At 40.1% G+C, this 21,736-nt stretch overlaps 1 protein-coding gene and 1 non-coding gene across 4 annotated transcripts in view; both read right to left on the reverse strand.

The window, feature by feature from the left end:
- Window positions 1-205: 205 nt before the first annotated feature.
- zdhhc9 (zinc finger DHHC-type palmitoyltransferase 9) overlaps window positions 206-21,736 on the reverse strand; it is a 30,481-nt gene continuing 8,950 nt past the window's right edge. For all 3 annotated transcript variants that reach the window (XM_063494583.1, XM_063494590.1, XM_063494598.1), the window contains exons 2-9: window positions 20,746-20,906; window positions 15,680-15,838; window positions 12,826-12,963; window positions 12,570-12,618; window positions 11,748-11,850; window positions 7,272-7,375; window positions 7,041-7,113; window positions 206-2,944 (exon numbers count right to left, since the gene is read on the reverse strand). In XM_063494583.1, coding sequence (XP_063350653.1) covers window positions 2,762-2,944; window positions 7,041-7,113; window positions 7,272-7,375; window positions 11,748-11,850; window positions 12,570-12,618; window positions 12,826-12,963; window positions 15,680-15,838; window positions 20,746-20,906 — 970 coding nt within the window. In that variant the 3' untranslated portion in view covers window positions 206-2,761. The remainder of the gene's footprint in view (window positions 2,945-7,040; window positions 7,114-7,271; window positions 7,376-11,747; window positions 11,851-12,569; window positions 12,619-12,825; window positions 12,964-15,679; window positions 15,839-20,745; window positions 20,907-21,736) is intronic.
- trnal-uag (transfer RNA leucine (anticodon UAG)) lies at window positions 20,040-20,138 on the reverse strand. Its single transcript is given in 2 exon segments — window positions 20,040-20,083; window positions 20,101-20,138. It is a non-coding gene; the product is annotated as a tRNA-Leu (tRNA).

Below are 21,736 nucleotides of genomic sequence, written 5' to 3' on the forward strand. Positions count from 1 at the left end.
GGAATAAAAAAAGAACCGGGGTGAAACTGATTTCACAACACCATCTATTCTCTTTTTTTGTGTTAACTTTTCTCTTCCATGATACAGCGGTTTGTGATTACCCTGCATATCAAACAAGTCTCCCGCTGAATGCTTTTTAAATAAGAACAACTGAGCAGCCTCCCACTGACAGAAGAAAACTTTAACAAAGTTATAATAAGACAACATGTTTTTTTATTTACCAGACACAATGATCATGTAAAAAGAAGTGGATAAATTGAATGAAATACATATATCACAGTGTTGATACCAAACAAAGTGGACATAAATAAGTGTTCCATCAATGGTATAGTACTGTATCTGTATACATAATGCAATGTAATAATCAGATCAGAGCATTCACGTCTGATCCCGCTTTGAAAACAGGAATAAATACAAGAGCTCGGCTTGGTCTCTCTGTGGTCTGCAGACTTTCAGCTAAACCTTAAACTTCATCCTCCCTTTGAACATCACGAGCTTCCCTTTTTTTCCCCTTCTCAAAAATCGAACATCATACATTCTTGCTTCTCGGTGACAATTAAATACACCAAACTATCTTTAAATACTTTCCACAAGAAAGCCCACTAAGTTCAGCTTTAATTGAGAAAAAAAAAAAAAAAAAAGGTCTCGGTTTACTGTAAATTTTAGCTTTTCTCTGAGTTTTCCAAACAAATACTCAGTAATTACACTTCTTTACACTACTACACACTTCACAGCATCCTCCAACAGAGACATGTCAGGGATTACCTGAGAGCAGGTAGAAAGAATTCCTCGAGAGCTGAAACGATTAGAGAATGAACGAGTTAATGAACCGACAAAATATTGGTTGAAAAGTTTTAATGCTTTTACCCCATCAAGTTTTTAAAGCTGCAAAGTCTGACAGTTAAATAAAAATGATGGCATGCCTGTCCTCAATTCACCCTAAACTTTATTCTCTACCCTTGATTTTAGAGTCTGATACGGTGCTAAAACTTCTACACAAGTATATTTCACAAACACAAACTCTGTCTTGCATACGGCACAATCACTAACTCTCACTATCAGCTAACATCAATTAATACAAAGGACCTGCTTGACTCCTTCTCTGATTGGTCTTTGCACAGATGCTGTACCCTCAGGCGATCATTGTGACCAAAGCAAAATAAAAGACACGTAGGGGGGTGAGGAAAAAAGTTTGAACGTGGGTTTTTTTTTAAAAAAAATTCTCTGCGATAATGAGCCTGACACAGTTGGTTGCAGCGAAAGCTGCACCGGCCGTGGGCGTACTGTACAAAAAAACTGTGCAAGTAAAAGGAGGAGAGGAGTAAGATATGAGACTTTTCTACAGAGGCAGAACACGGCAGGAAGAGAGAGGACTGGGAGGAAGATCAGGAGGAGCTCAAAGGCTGAATAATTAACTCTGGCTACACACTTCGTTCTTTCATCCTCACCCAGCAGCTGAGTTTTCAGCACATCTATCCCTGCTGAAGCAACCTGCAGTTAAAAGATGGCTTTGCTTAGTTGTTTATTTCTCACAAGCTCTTTTTCAGTGACCTAGGATATTTTTAAACGCAGCAACATAAACTCACCACAGGTCGCTGTGATCCTTTCAGTCAAATAGTGATTATTCCTTCTCAGATTTGGAAAATTCACAGTTTGTCAACAACATAAAGATTGTAGTGTTAAGTAGAAGATTCATGCTTTTTCCTTTATATCACCTCCACAGGATAGCACTGGATTAATGATTTGAAGGGCTCCTCTGTTGGTGAACCTCAGCTGCTACAGATGGATGCAACCGTTACATTAAGGCACTGGTACTACGAGTGTCTCTACGCTCAACAGGCCTTTTCTCTCATATGAGACTTTAAATGTGCGTGACTCAGTGTCATTTGTTTCAGAGCGCCGATGGCACACTACATCCTTGATTATATAAAAAAGAAAATAACTTAAAAAATGAAAGGACAGGCGTTGGTCTGGATGAGATCACTTTGTTAAGAAAAGATGCACATCAGTGACACCAGTACTTGAATGCAGCAGTATCAGAGTACAAGGTAGACTTTGCCTGGAAGGAGCCTTAAATGAATTTCTCAGCTAAGGATTCACACGTTCTCCTGCTGCCTGGACATCAGGAGCTCTGACTGAAATGTGAAACCCTTTATCACCACACTCTTCTCAAAGCTGCTTCTCCAGCCTTCTTGTGGTTTGCATAGGGCGTGTAATGTATGCACAACATAAACTGACTGTATGTATGAAGTTGTACACATGTCCAGAAGTGATAGCTTCTGTTTTTGCCAGAGACTTGCAAGGATATTTGAACTGGCCTCTTATAATAAATGTCATTACGCAGTTTTAAATATAAACATACTTGAGTACTGACAGTCAGAGGAAGCCCACGGGCGAACTGTGGGGCTGTCGAGAACTTAGGGAGTGTCTTTTCTGCGGCACCCCAGCAGCTTTTTTCCCCCTACGCGTTTTTTTTTTTCCATGCAGTGTTCAGGAGACGGGAAGCTGCTGACTTTCCATTTAATCACTTCTCCTGCAGGAGTGAATGTCAATCAAACTCCTCTGCAGCTACCAGTCAGAAAAAGCAGGGAAGAGGAGGAGCTGCAGCAAAATCTCCGCTCTTCTGAGGGATTGATGGGCAGGAGTCGGAGAATAACTGAGTCCTCCTCACAGTAGTCAGACATTGATTATTAATGCTTCAGTTCCTGACCAGGCAGGATGCTGGAGGAGCAGCCCCGATGAGAGCCGCCCTCTAATGCAACTAATGGGCCCTTTCCTTGGCGATGGATGTCTCTGCATCAGTCTCGGGTGAAGCCAGGGGTGGGACTTTCGTAGCTGCAGGGTGCTCCTCTTTCGGGGAGGCGCTCTTCTCTGCTGAGGCAGCAATGCTCGGCTTGGCATCATCAGGTGTGTGCTCGTTGGGGATGAGTGGAGCTGTGGTTTTCTGTAGGTAGAGGACAGTGGACATGGTCACTGAAAATGTGGGGTTTATAGCAGTGCCAATATTGCTGCAATCAGTGGTATATTCATACTTATTATGTCAATACTGTAATATTATTTTGAGTTAGAATAAAGTGAGACTTGCACTTGACTTGGTTGTGCAAAAGCCTCACTGCCACTGGTTTGACAGCCCAAAAAAAACAAAAAAAACACACCACTGCAAATAAAAGGAGCTGTTAGACTTGGGCGGCATACCGTTTTGATAGATTGAGCAATTTTGTACCAGCTATTAACTGGAATTGATGTGCAATTCTCTTCCCTAGAGGACAGCATGCTGAAAAGATGCAGTGACGACAAACTGATCTGAATCAGATGATTAACATAAAACAGGCGAAACTTTCTTTTGTTCCAGACTGGGTGGAGACAACGCAGTCGCTCCTTGTATATTAGAAATTCATATACTATTATCACATTTACATTTTCTATATTAGGAAGAGATGCAAAATTTAAAAAAAAAAAAAAAAAAGATAAAACACTCGGTGTGCTCTGAACTCATGGTTTGGACCCCACCCAACTCTGAATGCCGCTTCATTTTGATCTGAGCTGCACACCTGCAGGTTTTGTGCCTGCATCTTGCTCAACTGTGATGCTGTGACATAAAAAACACCCGCTAAAGCACTCAGAAGCCTTTGTGGTAAGACCGTGTACAATAGAGGTCGTTACTGCCATCACAACAGATTGTAATGAAGCAATAGCAGCAATACACTGAGTCATTCCATCAAAACATTGTCGGCTGACGCTCATTTCCAGTGGAAAAACGCCTAAAATCACCTCTCAAAGTTCAGCTCAGTGACGACAGAGTACTAAAAGGTCACGCGTTACTGATATTGTACTGACGTCCTTTGGCTCAGCTTTTATTTTTTTAAGACTGAAGTCAAATTCAAAGTTGAAAGTTGTGTTGTTTTATTTTATTGGTACTTCAGTAACAGCTTATTCTGGGCTGTGTGAGTACGTTTGAATCAACTTTGACTGACGGTGTCCAAACAACGATGGTCAGCAGATTCTGATTCACATGCTGATGGATCTTACTTGATGAACAAATGTGTCTCATCACATTTTTTGAACCCAGTTAAAACCAGTCTGATAATAAAATAAATGTAGAAATATCAGTGTAAAACAATAAAACCTGAAAAAGCTCACAGAGAAGATACCTACCCAATGCCATGAAGTAAACTCTTGGGTACTGCTGGATCATTTATTGGTTTACTTCAAGTGCAAGCTGTGGATTTCCTCTTTAGTACCATTTTTAAAACTATATAATTTATAAAAATCTCTTTGTGATTCTTCTTCTCCTTTGCTGGAACTAATTCCTTTATCAAAAACAATAACTTCAACAATCTTAACTTTGATTTTTGGTGTAATTTTGAATCCATCCCTCAAAGGGCTTGGTGATTTGGGTTTCCACTGACTGCTGTTACATTATTTTGCTCTCAACACAATGTATGCCAGTAAAGATTTTTCAACTTGAGTACTTCATCTAGATCTTTTTGAACACTGTGTATTTGTTTCGATGTCCATTTTGAGATCTCAGAACACATTTATTATATAGTATACATGATTTCATATGCAGCAAAACACACTAATCATCCAAGTGCATATTCAATTCAGGGTCACGGGGAGGCTGGAGCCCATCTCATCTGTCACAGAAAGGGTGACAGGACAACCTGGACAGGCTGCCAATCCACCACAGGGCTAGCACGGTGATGCAGACAACCAAATCATGTGTTTGGACTGTGCAAGAAAGCAGGAAAGCTTGGAGAGAACCCATATAGGCACAGGAAAGCTCCCAGCCAGCCGGTAGATGTTGTGAAGTGATAGCGTTAACCACTGTATCACCATGCCACTCTCAAAACACACCATTTAAAAGTAAGTCCACTTCCAAAAATGCAATTATTGTTTGTAGTACAACTAGAAAGTATTAAACCACCATGGATGGACACAGCGACAGTTACAGGATTTTTCACTTGGGCAACTTTAACATTTCCAAGACTTAAATACCTGCTCTGTATAGTGTTAGTTTAAGCAGGTGTACAGGACACCGGTTTAGCCAAATGGATAGAGCAGGCGACCCATACGCCATAATAGTGCTGGGCGATATGACGATATATATCGTGTGGACGATAGAAAAGTGTCTATCGTGCCATTTGTCTTCTATCGTTTCTATCGTTTCTAGCCCGAATTTTACAAATTATTACATAAAATATATCATTAACCCTTTACAACCGGTCGGAGCAGGCACACTCCGTTTTGCCTAACTACTTTTAAATCCCTGTAGAACTGTAACCACGTAAGGTAGCGCAATAATGGGTTTTTTTGCATATGAAACCGTAACAGTTGTACTTACATCTTATTCCATTAGCTTGCCCTAGGTCACGGTTTTCTTCCACATATAGCTTTGCAAAAATTGCATAAAAAGCACTTCCAGCAACAAAAACATAATATTCCAGACTTGCAGCAACAAAAACATAATATTCCAGACTTGCAGCAACAAAAACATAATATTCCAGAAACAGGCTTTGCCGATCCAATAAGCTGTTCATAACACTTCCTAGTTTGTATATAAGTCAGCGCGAACTCTCGCATGTCCGCCATTACCTGCCCGAAACCGGAAGTGACGTCATTTTCGCGGAAAATGTAGTTTTTTAAGCTTCAAAGCCTATGTTGGTGTTTTTAAAAGTCATGTTTGACTTTATGTTCTTCTGTATCGTTTCTGGGATGCTTAGAAGTCAAATTACACTGTTGTAAATAGTTTATTTTGATGCACATGCTGTGTTTTTGCAAATTTGCATTTATTTATTTTTATTTTTCCTGTAGTATATAAAAAATTGTGTGTCTCAAAAATAAAACTAAGAAGACACTCAAAATAAATAAATGTAAAGATAAGCTCTGGCGGACTTGGTTCTATGGTAGGTCTTAAAGGGTTAAATAGCCTGTGCAAATATATTAGTGTTGTCTTCTCACTATACATACTCTTAACAAGAGAAAATAAAGTATTAAAAAATGATATTTTTCGCAAAGAAACTCTGTCTTGTGGTTTTGCAACATGGTGCTGCTTTACGTGCACCCGGATTTGCGACATGCTTTACAGTAATTCAAAACAAAGACTGCACCCTCTCCACTCGCTGTTTAAAGACTGCATACTTTCCAGATGACCACAGGTCAGGTGGTATATCGTGATATATATCGTTATCGTGATATAAAATAATGCATATCGTGATAAATATTTTTTCCATATCGCCCAGCACTACGCCATAAGGTGAAAGCACCTCGAGGCCATTTGTTGTGCACCTTTCCCTGGTCTTTCTCATCCTCTCTCCACTGTCCGACATTATCAACAAAGCCTAAAAAGCCCACAAAATATATCTAAAAGTAAAAAGCAGATCTTGAAGTCAAGCTCAGCCTCAATCCCAGCTGATCACGTGATCTCAGTGAAAGCACATGTTAGCTAATAGTTCAGCTGATACCCGTCCACACATACAAACAACAAATCTTACACAGGCTACGCTGTTTAAGTGGCTTTCACCGGTCCTCAGCTGCTGTGCATGTGCAAGCCACTTTGTGACCCACTTGCACTTCATCTCCCCCTTCCATGCTGTATTTGGCTTAACCAGAGCCTTGTTTATTTTCACTAATACCTGTTCTATTCTGTGCAGGTCTTGCTGCTCCATTTTTGTACATAAAAGGGTGAGGAGGTCCCAGAACAGAGCTATAATACCCAATATAAATTACTGCAGATGGAAATAATCCTGGCTATAGTGGTCCTGTTCGCATTTAAAGTGGTGGAACAAACACAAGTGAATGCAAAGCGCCAGCATCTGTATGCTAAGAAGAGGCACAAAATGGCCCTTCTCTGACACTGACACACACACACACCTCCTTTCTTCTCTCAATTCTAAGTGGTTTCAACTCTGTTTTATATCTGCTCTATATTCATTATTCTGTGCTTTGCAGCCTCCATCCACTCATGAATCAGTGTGTCTGAATGAGGAGACTACAATGAGAAAGAGTGCATGTGTGTGTGTGTGTTTGTGGGCACTCACCGTAGTTTGTGGCACTGGGTTGCTGGAGGAAATGAGTGTATCCTCCTGCAGTAGTCCTCTTCTGTCCAAGACGCTGTAGGGTGAGACGAAGCAATCATTCACTTACTGCTCATTAGTCACCAAAACAAGGCAATGGCACCAAGCTCAGACAACAGTGCGGGAAACAGTCTTGCACTGACAAAATGACAAAAAATAAATAAAATGTGAGACTAAGATACAATAAGCAGTTACCTCGGGTATGTCGGGCCACACAGCACCTCACAGCAGTTTTTGAAGATGTTCTTGTGGCTGTAAGGGTTCTGGCCTCTGTTCTTTCCCGACCAGGATCCTTTAATCTATGCAAAACAAAATTCACCACAACATAAATCAGTGAAGAAGCAAACCCTCCCAAGCTATCAATCATTCGCGGTAGCACTCACTTTTCTTTCATGAAGATTTTCCCTGTGCTTATACCTTATTCAAAAGCATACTTCCATTTTTAGAAGTTATCCCCGCAGTGTTGGGTTTGACCTACTAAAATCTAGCTTGTCAGGAGTTAATGAATACTGATTTACTGGGAAATCTTGTGCTGATGGGTACAAACAGGCAGGGCAATGGAAGATTAGAACCACTTTATTCATTCATTAAAAAAAAAAAAAATCTGAGTTCATACTAAAGTTTTCTTCTGCAATAAAACCACTACAAAGCAGCTTTATTGTGGGTTAAGGGGTTAAAAACATTATTTTACATATGCATATATGCTATGCTATGCATATATAGCTTTTTTTAATACAAATACAAATCTGTGCATCATTTTATTGACACCGCCTATAATTTTTAGGATCTTTAGGAATATTTCCTGCAAAGACAGATTTTAAAACAAATTTCTTTTAAATACCTAAAAGTAGAAATCAAGGATAATGCTTTCATATATAGGAGAAACCTATATACCGAGTTTATAGTCTATTTATCTCCAAAATTAACATAATTTTCCATTAAATAAGACCTGAAACAAGCTATTGGAATTATAAAGTGTTTCCTGACATATTAAATCACCTTTTAATACATTAATACAGCTCATTTTTGGAACCATAGGAATCACCCCCTGCTGGCTGGTAAAAGACAGCAGGCTTAAGACACTTCTGCACTAGCTTCACTTTTCAGATATCTTTTTTCTTTAAACAGTAAATAATTCCATGTTTCTTTAAAATAAATTATTTTGGGGTTAAATAGTGTTAAAATCTCTGCAGTGATCAAGCGTGTCACTGCATTTAATAACAAAAAGTGCAAGGAGTGCAGATTAAAAGAAAATAAATTCTCGTGTGAATAAATCTGGCACAGTTACACAACGTCATAAAATAATAGAAAACAAATATCTCCATTGTAATGCATTGTCCTTCAACGTGGACAACAATTATTTGCAGCTTTTGCATTAGAGCCACATTAGATTAGATTTTTTTAAAAACAGGAAACGTAGATAAAGCAGGCTGAATACATCTGTGAGTGCATCTGTAATCGTTTTAAAGGCTCGTCTCTTTGTTCGCAGCATAGCATGCACTCCCTGACCCTCCAGCAGGACGGACAAAAAAGCTTTATTTTAGGTGTCATAGATGTAGGTCAGGAGCCTGCACACAAGGCGCCTCAGTTCTGCATGCCTCCGTGGGTCTGCATGTGTGACACACTTCATCGAGCATGTGTCGTCCTACAGGGAGACCGGAGCAACTATAACACTCAAGGTGCCTTCCTTCCCCTGTTCGCCTTCTCCTCCCTCTCTCCCTTCACTCCCCCTCCTCGTCTCTGCCACAGCAGTGTTTCTGGCGCCGTGCCCGGCCCCTGCAGGTATCGATGCATCTATTATTAGCCCAATCACAGATATTGAAACAGCTGGGCTGACAGCTATTGTTTCAACTCCTGAAGTAACGTTACACGTTTTAGGTGCACATTCCACTGCTTCATTACAGATTAAATGGGGAAAAAATGAGGCCAGCCATCCCACAGGAAAGAAGAAGGGGAATTATAAATTAATCATTACAACAAAGTATGAGTGCACTCTCTTGCTTTCAGCCATCTAGAACCTCCCACCATTATCGATGCTGCTGCTACTGCTGCTTCTCGTCAGAGCCTCTGCAGTTAGATCTGGGCTAACAAAGCCTCCATTAAAGAATACGTGCTGTTTAATGTCAGTATATTTACACAGACACAACGCAAATTACTCCCTTTGTGAATTCATCCACCTGCATGTCCACCGCTCATCATCTGCTTCGCATCAGCCTGACTCTGTGTTTCTGTGTGCGGTGACTAAATAACGACTCAGTGCTAATGTGGCCAACCAATCAATACTTTTTTCCTCCTCATTCAGCCGGAGAAGCTTTTTCTAAATGTAGTTGGCAAGCTGGGAGAAAGAGACCGGCGCGTCTGTTTTCGACTTATTTCAGCTTCATTTTGTCAGTGCTTTTATTAAGTACAGAAGCTTTTCGTGCATATTTTTAGATCATTACGCTCCATCAGCCTGCTGGTTGGCTGAGAGGAGTCCAACTGCAGACAATTTGTCGCATGGCTGAGAGTCTGAGCAGAATAAGCTGCTCCTGCTGGTGGTTTTCTGTCTCAGTGTTCCTGATTTAGATAAAAAAATAAAGTACTAACCTTTACAGAAAAATAACAAACAAGCTGGTGAATTCTGTGTGTACAATCTCTTAAATGAGAGTGAGTTAATATCTCATTTTTTTATGTCTCTGTTTTCTTTCTGTTGGTTGTCAAACACTTTATTTGCTTTTCTTTTGTTTACAATATACCAACCTTGTTTTAACGAGCTACAGTTTATCAGCCCTCTGTCCTTCAGCGCTGAACGAGGAGGAGCTGTTGTCAAGGTAACAGCTCTCTGGTCTTAGAAATTGTAGTGTTGGACCACGGTGATGCATGTTTATCTTTACAGCCACAGGAAGCCAATCTGCCCGATCACAATGTTGCTAAAACTGTGATTTATCCTAATTATGTATCCACCTGACCATTACCCTCAAGATATAAACCAAGACCTCAATAGAAAAACACATCTAACCCATCACTCTTAAAAATCCGAGCATTACTGTAATATGTGCGTTTATAAGGAGGGTTTTCTTCATCTCTATTATTGGTCAGTGGGGTTGGACTTTGTTCAACCCAGAAGCATTTCAGTGCTCCTAATGGGGCATTAAAGAACTGAGAATAAACGCCTCTCCATATTCCACTCGAGGGTTTCTGGCAGGTAACAAACAGCTTTAGCTGTATTATCACCTCCCTCTGAGCTGAAATAGTCGTACACGTTCCTCCAAAAATGAGAAGGCTGCAAAGAAACACACAGAGACGAGTAAATGTGTCTCTGTGTTAATCCAGATGCAGCTTGACCAGATGTGTTAAGCCACATGTGGATTTAATGAAATGTAAACGTAAACTGGTCTAAGCAGCGGTTCACTTGGACTAATGTAAGTCTATGAAACCCACTCGAACACTAAAACTGATGCTTAAAACACTGTGTAGGATCATCTTGGCAAATGCAGCCTACAGAGTAGGCAGCTGACTGAATTCTGCCAAATATCAATTTCTGTTGTTATGTGACAAAAAAAAAAGTTTGAAGAATCAGAGTATAGTTGCAGAAAACTTGGAAAAATAAAATAAATGAGGTAATTGTCTGTCAAAGTGTAACCAGAATAGACTGTACATAAAAGATGGACAAAGCTCAATCTGTATTCTTGTAATGACTTGCAGTGTGCTACTTCTTTGGTTCCAAAATAACTCAGCTGCAAAGATGTCTGCAGGATCGCCTCAGTAAACACTTTCCTAATGACTGTATGGCCTCAATAACCAACTTCAAGTGTGAATGGAGTTAGTGGTCCAGTAGAGGTAATGAGTGACAGGAGAATGGTGGCTAAACTGTCATCACACGTTAAACAACACCTCCCACCCCATTCAGGTCACTCTGACAGCAATGAGCAGCTCCTTCAGTGACAGTGTGAAGGTGAGATTTGGGAGGTATTTCCACCCAGGTGCTGTCAGACTCACTAAAGGTACACATGTGTCATACTCAGTATTTGCTGCTATTAACATGCAGCCCTGCACTATGAAACATTCAATTTTTGCTGCTACGAGGCATCTAAAATGTCAGTTGTATTATTGTATTATTATTAATGCATATATTTCTTCTGCTTTTTAGAGCGTACATTTTTCTTCTAGTTGTTTGTATATAGTATTTCTGTTGTTAGATTATGCTACACCTATTTATTCCTGCTCTGTCCACTCTACTGCTGTGAATTTCCCAGACTATCTCGTCTCATCTTACATGATGTTTACTTTGCAAATTATGGTCTCCATTTGAGTAAAAAAAGATGACAGAGCAAGAGATGCTTTAGCTGGGACCTGCCTTGTAATTGAAATGTCGAACCATATGAGCATGGAGAGTTCCCAATTTTCTCACTCTCAGTTGTTTTAGTCTTTTATGGATACAGGGGAACCAATGTTGTATGTGCGCTCATAAAGCAATTGCTGCCTAATTATTTCAGGAGTTCATCTGTCATTTTCCATCTTTATTTTTTATGAAAACAATAAATAATAATAAAGAATAAAGAATAGACTGAGATTGAGTTACAGAAGCCATGATACAGCACCTGTGCCTCACAGCTCGACTCAAACCAAAATGAACTGTAGACCTGAGCAGTTATTCAACAAAAAACAACAAGAAAAAAAAAAAGTACTTACATCCTCATTGGTGGTCTGGTTGAGAGAGATCAGGTAGGTATGGAAGCCAGTCAGTCCCACCACTGACCACAGGGTGAAGAAACACACCAGCACCTCCAGCACAGTGAGCTCCAGTTAAGAAAACAGTAACAGATGTTTCTGGCTGACTCGAGGTTACTGATTAAACCGCAGACAGCAGGTGATGGAAGAGTAGCAAAAAATTATGTAACATGATTAAAGGCAGTGAATGTCAGTGGAAGAACAAAGAGCAATGAAAGAAGCGTTTTACCTTCTAACTGTGCAAAAAGGAGAAAAAATAAGACTATTTAGAAATAACTTAATTAAAATTTAAATCCATGAACTGTGCAACGACTTTAAAGATTTTTTTTCCATTAAAATTTCTAATATTTCTGTAACATGGGTTCTTGACCACATAGAAAAGGCAGATAAACAGACATTTATCATTTCTTGCCTCTCATCAATGAATCTGCAGGTTTTAATGAGCTGTAGCTAGGTAACTAACAAGCCTAAGATTATCTCCGTGTGTGGCCTGATGCCACTGTCTCAGGATGATTTTAGAGTGTTTCCAGGTGAATTATTTTATAATGAGAATCTTGCAGAAGGGTCTGTGCAAAATATGAGCAAGTTGTAATTTTTTTCTTTTTATTTGTCACAGTTTAGCGGCTTATCTTCAATTGCAGGATGAGTTTTTGTCATTCAAGTAATGAGAGTTCTGTTAACTTTGTCCCTTAGCTATGCTAAGGTTGGGCAAAGATGTAGAGTTTTTAGTGTTCATGAAAATCCAGCAAACATATCACCCACACACTCAGTTTTAAAGGATATGTTCCAGGTGTTTCCTTCAAAGTGTTCAAAAAGCCACCATTCATTGAGCCTGTGGACAGGGAAACAGAAATTACAAGGTCATTATTGTTATTAAGGTAATAAACCCAGAGCTTATCATCCATATGAGGAAATACTCTTTCAGTTTGTCTGTCTCATCCTATGTTCAGTAAAAGAAGGAAGCAGGACGATGTGGTGTGGCTCCAGATTAGGCTCATGTGTTCTCTCTGATTGGCCAGTTGAATGACAGGATACTTACGCATGACCACGTGGACGATGTCAAAGGTGAAGATATAAATGGTGAGCAGGGAGAGTGACAGGGTGAACAGGTAGAAGTATCTGTAGTTTCTCTTGCCCACGCAGTTGCCCACCCATGGACAGTGGTGATCAAAACGGTCTAAAGGAAAGAAAGAAAAAAAAAAAGAACAAAAGGGGAACTATAAATATGTAAAATGTTCCAGAACCTGAAAAACAAGCTTTCTTGGAGAGTAGACAATTTTGGGAATCAAAAGAATGTTAAAAATACACAAATTTCAATAACAGTCTTTCAGTCAAAGGCTGCTTTATGCATCAGCTTCTGAATCTAAATATAGTGATCGCTTCCTCTTTGCTGCTGCCCCTCTGTCAGCTGGAGGAGAGCCATATGAAAGCAGGGCAGGGTCAAATGGACAATGAAAGTAAACATCTTACTTTACACTTTCCTCCGCAGCCGACACCGCTGCAATCCCCAGATGAAGTTTCACAACAATATCAAGTAAACACGGAGGCAAACAGACAGGATGTGAACCGGTTTGTAGATTCAAGTGGACCCGTGGATGATTGTTATATTTATGGAACACAATGCAAATGTTGACCCAAGATGACTATATTTGTATTCCAGCAGTTTTGGAAAAAAGTAGCCACTAAAGAGGTAGTACTTCAAGTTTAAAATTTATGTTCACATGTATATTAAATGTAAAGCAACGAGCTGGAAAGGAATGATAGGAGTGTATAAAACGCATATGAGTAGCATGACTCTCACTGAAATATCTTAACTCGTAATGGAGGGATAATCATGAAATTTAGTACAAACGCACAGAGGATGAAAGCTAATGTTTGCGGTGATCTCAAAACTTTCACTCTAGCACTTGGTCAGATTTTTTACCCACTAAAACCAAAAACCTCAGCTAATCTAAGATGGTAAATAGTCTATCTGTTACATTAGCACAAATCCTAAATCTCCCATTCCACCATATTCCAAAGGTGCTCTATTGGATTGATCTCAGGTGGCTGTGGAGGCCGTCTGAGTACAGTGAACCAAACTGTTTGATACGACATGAGCTTTGTGACAGGGTGAGTTAATTTGCTGGAAGCAGCCATCATAAGACAGATATGTTGTGGTCATAAAGGTAATCCAAAATTTGTTAGGTTATGGTGTTTAGGCCCAATGCGTGCCAAGAAAATATCCCCACACCATTACTCCATCACCAGCCTGAACTATTGATTGGCAGGATGGATCCATGCTTTCATGTTATTTAACCAAACTCTGACCATATCATCTAAATATCAAAGCAGAAAATGTGCCAATGGTTTTCCAGTCTTCTACTGCCCAGTTTTGGTTTGCCTGTGCAAATTGTTGCCTCAGTATCCTGTTCTTAGCTGACAGGAGTAGCACCCAGTGTGGTATCTGCTGCTGTAGCCCATCTGCTTCAAGGTTCAATGAGTTGTGTTTTCAGAGTTGTTCTTCTGCATACTTTGATTGTAATTATTAGTTATTTGAGTTACTGAGTTATTTGAGTTACTGCTGCCTTCGTCACTTATCCATAAGTCATTTATGCAAAGAGAACTGCTATATTTTCTAATTTTCTGACCTTAAATCGCCTTTATTCTTTGTTCTCATCTCAGTTTGAACCTCCGCAGCTCATTTTGACCATTTCCTCATGCATAAAAGCATTGTGGTGCTGCCACATGACAGGCTTATTTGATATTTATGTTAACAAGCAGTTGAACAGGTGTACCTAACAAACTAAACAAAGTGATATATAGATGCATCCCTACTGAAACCCAAAGACAATATAAGCAGACAGAAAAGTAGCTCAGGTAAAAGATAGATTTTAGCAGTTATTGGGATGCAAACAAAACAGCAAACAAGTGTAAAAAGACCATTTCATAAGGACAAACATCAGCTTCCATTTGTGCATATTGTGTTTACTTTGATTGCTCCAGATTTGTAGGTTGCATATGGAGTGCAGCAGCATAACAATCATCCACACTGTTCACTCCATAATAAATCTATAAGCACTTAAACTTGATTAAAAGTCTCACATATTCTTTTTCTTTTTGCAGCGCGAGTCACTGAATAAAATATGTGCAATTATTCAGAGGTCGGAAACCAGACCAACACCTTTACCCCAGACTTTATGTGCAGGACTACAAAACTGTGCATTTGCATCTTATAATAGTGGAGTGGCTGTTTTCTCTCTGAGACTTTCATCAGTATGAGCAAAGTTAAGGTGAGGAGGGAACAAAAACCTCTGCAGTAAAAGAGGGTCACAGGAATGCAGTTGTGTAATGCTAGCACTGGGAGTGTGTGTGTTTCTACAGCAGGTGGACACAGATGAACCAGTGTTCACAATGACTGAGCACTTATTTCCTCACTGAGCCTCCACTGTCTCCTCTCTCGTCGCCTGTGAGTCTACGCTCCCTTCAAACACATTCTTCATTCATCAGCTACCAAATCACTGCTAATCTGCAGGGCTGTGAGGTGACACAGCTACACACACACGCCACATCACAATGCACCACAAATTCACGGCCTTCAAAACTTAAAGGACATTCTAAAAAAAATAAAAATAAATCCCCTCACGAATGTTTTCGTTTTCTAAAACTTTTACACCCTGTCTGCTTCTGCATATATTTATAAAGCTAACATTTCTTTTTTCACCGTGACAAATGAATGCAGGAGGTAATTAAGGATGAGGCATCAGTAATCGCCATCATGTCAGCGAGCTATTTTTCTCCTTGCTCACCTTTCTATTTCTGCACGCCTGAAATAAACCCATCTCATCTTTCTCCTTTGTGAAGCCTTTCTGAGCAGCGTAACAAACGACGGCAGATCAGATGAGACTTCTTACCAACGCAGTTGTCGCAGATGCTGCAGTGGGACGCTCGAGGTGGTCGGAAGATCTTGCACGTGTAGCAGTACTTGAGCTTGACGATCTGATTATTGATCTGAACGTTGCGGATTCGGGGCGGGGGTCGCTGCCCTGCGGGGACGTTCCCATTGGCAGCCTCTGTGGAAGCGAACAGAAAAACATTAAATCAATCTGGATGGCATAATATAAACTACTCTAAGAGATGTTATTTAATCACAGTCAGCACAACACAGCAACAAATGAAATCCTCAGCCAGTGTTAAAGATATTAAACATGATTTCTGCATTGGATTGCATTGGACAGGAGCGCTAATGTGAGAATTAGTGACATAAATCACGACAGTTGAACCTTGAGGATGTCATTTACCAAGAACTGTCACTCAGTACAGTATAGGTGGGCTGTTTAACTGTCAATATTATTTATTTGCAACTATAAAGCACCATATCTTTCTCCATTTGGACAGCTTCCTATCACTGGAATGGCCATATTTCACAGTAATCTTATGTCTGCACAGCGGCTATCAATCAAATAAATGAATTCTGACATACTGTTTGTTTGTGACACTTTGGGTGTTTCTGATTATCTTTCACTCGGGGATCTGGAGATTATACGTGCAAGCCGATGATCACACAGTTGAATCACCCTGCAGAGTAACTGCGAGGAAGAAATCTACCATTAACATGCCGCAGTGGACAGGCGTGAATGTGGAGTTAATGGAAAAGAGAAAGCGTACTCATTTGACTTCCTGGGGATTCATTAAGATTTTTTTTTAAAAAGTGCTTTCTGTGGAAATGAAATTATCTGGGTTTGAGAAAGTGTTCAGAGATGCTAAGGGGAAAAAGCCTAAAATGCATACTTATCATTTGTATAGAGCCCTAAATGAAGATCTCTTAAGTAAAACAAAGCCGTTTATGCACAAATAAATCAGTGAAACGAGCACATTTTCAGGCTTCTATTAAAAACATCCCTGGGACATAAATTCATAGATTCTGACAGCAACAAATACTTGGCATTATGCATCCACAGAATGTGGGATTTAGTGGCTTTCAGGATAAAGTAGTGAAGAATAAATTTATGAGTCACCACTCACAGGGAATGATGCCACTCCCTTGGGTAGCAAAGCTCAATCTGCTCGTGGCATTATATATTCCGAGAAGATGCCTCTCCTCGTATTAGCTTTCCCCCTGGGGACTGCTGCTAACAGGCAGAAGGGACAGAGCATCGGGGCTGCAGAGGCTTCTTTAACATCCCTGCTTGCTTGCTCAACTGGCTTTTAGCACTCCCACACTTACAACAGCTATCCTAACACATAAAAACATACTGTTTAATATCTGAAGGTGTGGGCTAATGAAGTTGGTACCAAACTGTGTAATTTAAGCTGGCATAATGCGGTCATGTGACCTGCTTAAATAGTGTTTATGTCAATAATAGCTTCATATTTGAAGAAGGTTGCCGAGATGTCTTATGTGGAAAGGTACAAGGCTTTGGGAATGCTGTGAGAGGATACATACAAGGTCAAAGAAAACATAAAGCAAGTCTGCAGCAAAAGAGAGGATGTCCAGTGAGGTTATTTAAAGGTATAGATTTACCTTTTCGGAAGTACAGAAATTATTATTTTTTACCTCAGGTTAAAGAAAACTGATACTGCTGGCAGCATATTTGAAATGAAACTACCACAAACAGATGCTTAGTTTGTGGTACTATAAAAGAATGAAACACAGGGTAGCAACTATCAACAACTCGAACGCCACATTCCTGCACCTCGAAAGCTCACTAATGAACATTTTATAACTTGTCTATTCAATCTGAAATGTAAAAATCACAATTCTTCACTGAGAGAGAAAAAAGCTAATAAAAACCGAATATGAACCACCCAGTAAATCAGTTTGGTGTTTGTCACTCAAGACAAATTAAAGCAACGAAACATCACGAGAGGATCGATGTGGTATTGTTGCGTAAAGAAATGACTCAAATGAGTAATAGATCACTAAAATAGGCAGTGAATTTTCCATCCTTTGACTAATTGTTTCAGAGCTAACAGCACAAACATGCATGCGTTTCAGGTTCTCCATCAGCATCATCGAACGAGCAAGATGAGTCACGGTCATAATGACAGCAGCACTTGATGCCAGCTAACCCAATCCCAGTGAGCCGAGTGCCCTAGCCTTTTTTATAAGCCTCATCTGTCCTCAAAAGAGACCGGTCCACGCCCAAGCTTCGTACACAGCGCGAGGGAACACGCATGCTGGCTGAAGGATGCTGTGAATCTTTAACAGAGACAAAGAACATTGAGCAGCCACACGGGGAGGGAGGGAGGCAAAGAGAGAGCACTGGATACTAAACAAATATTGCAGCATGAAAATACAAAAAAAAAATTCATAAAGAACAAAGGGCAATTTCTCTTTTCTAAGAGTGTTGTATGTTTTGGATACTGTGAAAAACTGTATTTTAAACTAAGCTCTACATTTGTGGATGAGCACACCCAACTTTTAGCAATCTAAAGTATAACAAGAATAAATAAACCAGCAGATTGAGGCTTACTGCTTAGCTAACATATATAGTGAAATATATAAATACTTTTACTTTAACTACTTCCACCTAGTTTGCAATCCACACCTCTGGGTGTCCTTTAACACACATACACGCGCCGCTGTGTGCAACAACGATGTAAAAGCACCTGAGCTGCAATAACCACTAGACACGTCGCTGACTAAACATTTAAATGTATCTAGATAAGAGACTTGTGACTATGGCATTATCAGCACTGATACTGAATAGCTCTGCTTACAAGGGCAGGCGCTGGACAGCCACATGTGGCAAGGTGAGGTCACATGCTACTTTTTACTATTTATTACTTTGTTTTTTTTTTTAAATGATAAAAGCTTTACAATCACGTAGCCACTGCATTTTTTAATTTGTGTCAAAAGCCAAAGGTTTGAAAAGATACCAAAATACAGCTGTTCAATTGCTCACTAATGCAAAAATCTAATCGGTCAATCACACAGCAGGAATTCCAGTGCAGGTAGGTAGACCTGGTTACAAGGTCTAGGTTCAAACCAAGCACCAGAATGGGTAATTAAGATTTTTTTAAGTGACTTTGAAAGTGGCATGGTCGTTGATACCAGAGTGGGCGCTCTGAGTATTTCAGAAACTGCTGATGTTCCTGTACAAACATCTGTACAACAAAGAATGACCCCCTGAAAAAGAGAGCAGCAGTTTTTCGGGCATAAATACCACATTTATGTCAGAGGACAATGGCCAGACTCCTTCAAGGTGATAGTAAGGCAACAGTAACTCAAATAACCATAAACACGCAGAAGACCATTTGTCAACATGTTGATCCTTAAAGGCCCCAATCTGGTGCTAGCAACATATAACTAGCAAAGTGACTAGTGAGTGTATTTCATGCAAATAAGGCCTCTTCAAACATTCCCAAAAATATAATTAAATCTGCAACTACACCTACACTGGAACTAGCAACAAACATCCTTGTTAGTTTCTTAATTAGCAACAATACTGTTCACATGGAGTCGTGTTTGTGTTTACCTGCCAAATGTAGGTCAGGTACTTGCTCCTCTTTAGGCTCAGGCTTTAGTTTTCAGCTGTGCCTGAGGCTCTTTATTAGCTGCCATTGTTTGCTAGTGACAGGTATTGCTCAAGATAACTTACTTGTAATAGTACAAATAAACCCAATTACATAGCATGTGGTCTTGTCAGGCTGTTAAAGATTTGACAAAGCTGCAATTTAAACTGGTATTTAAAAGACATAAACGCTGCTCTATCTTCTTGATCTAGAGTGTTGACATTCTTCTGTAGATGTAAACACTGTTTCCTTTAACAGTTTCCTGTGTTTGTGTTTTTTCCCCTGAGCTCTTCTCAATTGTTAGAAGTGGGCAAAGCCATGTTGCAAACAATTTAGTCCAGATTGAGAAACATGTGGATGAGATAATGGTAATAATGGTGATATCGCTTTCAATCAAATGTGATCAAACAAAACTTTGACCGGGCTATTGCAACACCTTGATTTTTATTTCTTCTTCAGCCATTCACTTGTAGATTTGCCGCTCTGCTTGGGATCTTTGTCCTGATGAAGGCCCCACTTTCAGCCCAGCTTTAGCTGTCAGGCATCACATTTGACTCCAGAACAATAATAATAATAATAAATGTATACTTTATTAATCCTGTAGGAAATTGTTTAGTCCTCTGCATTTAACCCATTCACTCAGTGAAGGAGTACCAATCCAGCTTACCTCAGGGTAGCCGTTCGGTGGATTTCAACCCCCACCTTCCAATCATGGGGCAAACACTCTACCTAATGAGCTATCCCTGTCCCCATTAATGGCAGCGGTGGGATTTGAACCCACGCCTCCAGAGAGACTGGAGGCGTGGGTTCACGCCTGCCTAAATCCAGCGCCTTAGACCGCTCAGCCACGCTACCCACAAGTGCCCAGCCCACAAATAGTATGAGGTGCTGGTTTTGGTCTTTGGCAAACTTTGCACTGTGCATTATGGCCAAACATCTCTATATCGGTCTCCTTAAAGGACATATTTCTAGAGGTCTTGAGGTTTATGCAGATGCAAGCTAAAGTTGTGCTGCTGTGGTTTTAGTCAGAAGAAGCTAACTTTTGGCATCACTTCCAAACAAGCCATACTTCTTCAGTCTTTTTCTGATTGGGCTGTTATGAACTTTAATATCTAACTAAGGTGACTAAGGCCGGAGATGTAGCTCTTGGACTTTGTTTTGGATTTTTTTGTAGTTTCTCTTAGCATTGCACAGTCTGACCTTGGAGCGAATTTGCTGCAAAGTCCACTACTGGGAACATCGGCATTGTGTTAAAACACACACCTGAATTTTCCAGATCAGCAGACTTACAAATCTTGTGCTTTTACAGAGATACCCACACTTGCTGATGATCATTTAATCACCTGCAGTAAGGGTGTACTTAATTTTTCATAGGACAGCATAGAGTCCTGTGAAAACTTTTTTCACATGAAGTTATAAGGGAAGTAGTGGAGAGTGTCTGTCCGCAAATCCTGTAACTTACCAATTTCCATCTCAATGAATGTAGCCTCTTCCGGAAGGGCCCTCGGTAGCACCCCGGGGTCACTGAAGCTGGTCCTCAACAGCATGGCCATAACGAAAAGGAAGAGCAGGACAGCAAAAACTGGGATGGCGGGACAAAGATGAACAGCCAGGTACGGACATCTGCACAAGAAAAAAGAAATATCATCAACAAAAGCGTTTTTAAAATAATAAGCACACAACAGCTGCTTTCTTTTCTAAGTATTCGCATCTGCAAACTTGACATCATACAGGATTGGGGAAAAACATGTTTTTCTCACATTCTGTAAACAGAGATTAATTAATTAATTAAAGAAATCCTGTTTTACATTTCTCCATCATAGTAATACGTGATAACTACGGATAATCTTAAGAGAAATGGCAGAGCGCTCTCAGGAAAGCCATGAGCACAGAGGACACAACAAAACAACACCACACATATTTTTAACTGATGTTCAGAGCATAAGGTCACGAACCACAAGACCGAAGTCGTGGCCTTGAATAAATAACACCATGCCGCACTCCCTACACCTTCTGTACTAGTGGAGAAGCGTGGATCCATTTGCCAGGCCATTGAGATGAGAGCCAGCCGGGCTCCTCCAAAAGGGCCGGCTGCACAGTCTGATAACAGATGTGAGCTGCAATGCAAAGTGCTGCAACAGAAGAACGCAGCAGCAGCAAAAAGGCTTCCACATCCAGTTATTAATAGTTTAACTCTATGGCCTCATCGCTCTCCCTTGAGGCTGAAATCATATATTCATAATATAACTCTAATGTTGCACTACAGGATTTTAAGGGACTGAGCCACATCCTGAGGGACACTAACTTTAGTTCAGCATGCCACGCATAAAACTGCCCACACACAAAATCATCAGGCTACTTTTTATTTACACAGTATTCTCTTTTGTTCCATTAAACAGCATCTGCATACAGTGCATCTGGAAAATATCGCCACATTTTGTCATGTTACAGCC

Source organism: Pelmatolapia mariae, linkage group LG2 (assembly GCF_036321145.2).
Source record: "Pelmatolapia mariae isolate MD_Pm_ZW linkage group LG2, Pm_UMD_F_2, whole genome shotgun sequence".
Taxonomy (NCBI): Eukaryota; Metazoa; Chordata; class Actinopteri; order Cichliformes; family Cichlidae; genus Pelmatolapia; species Pelmatolapia mariae.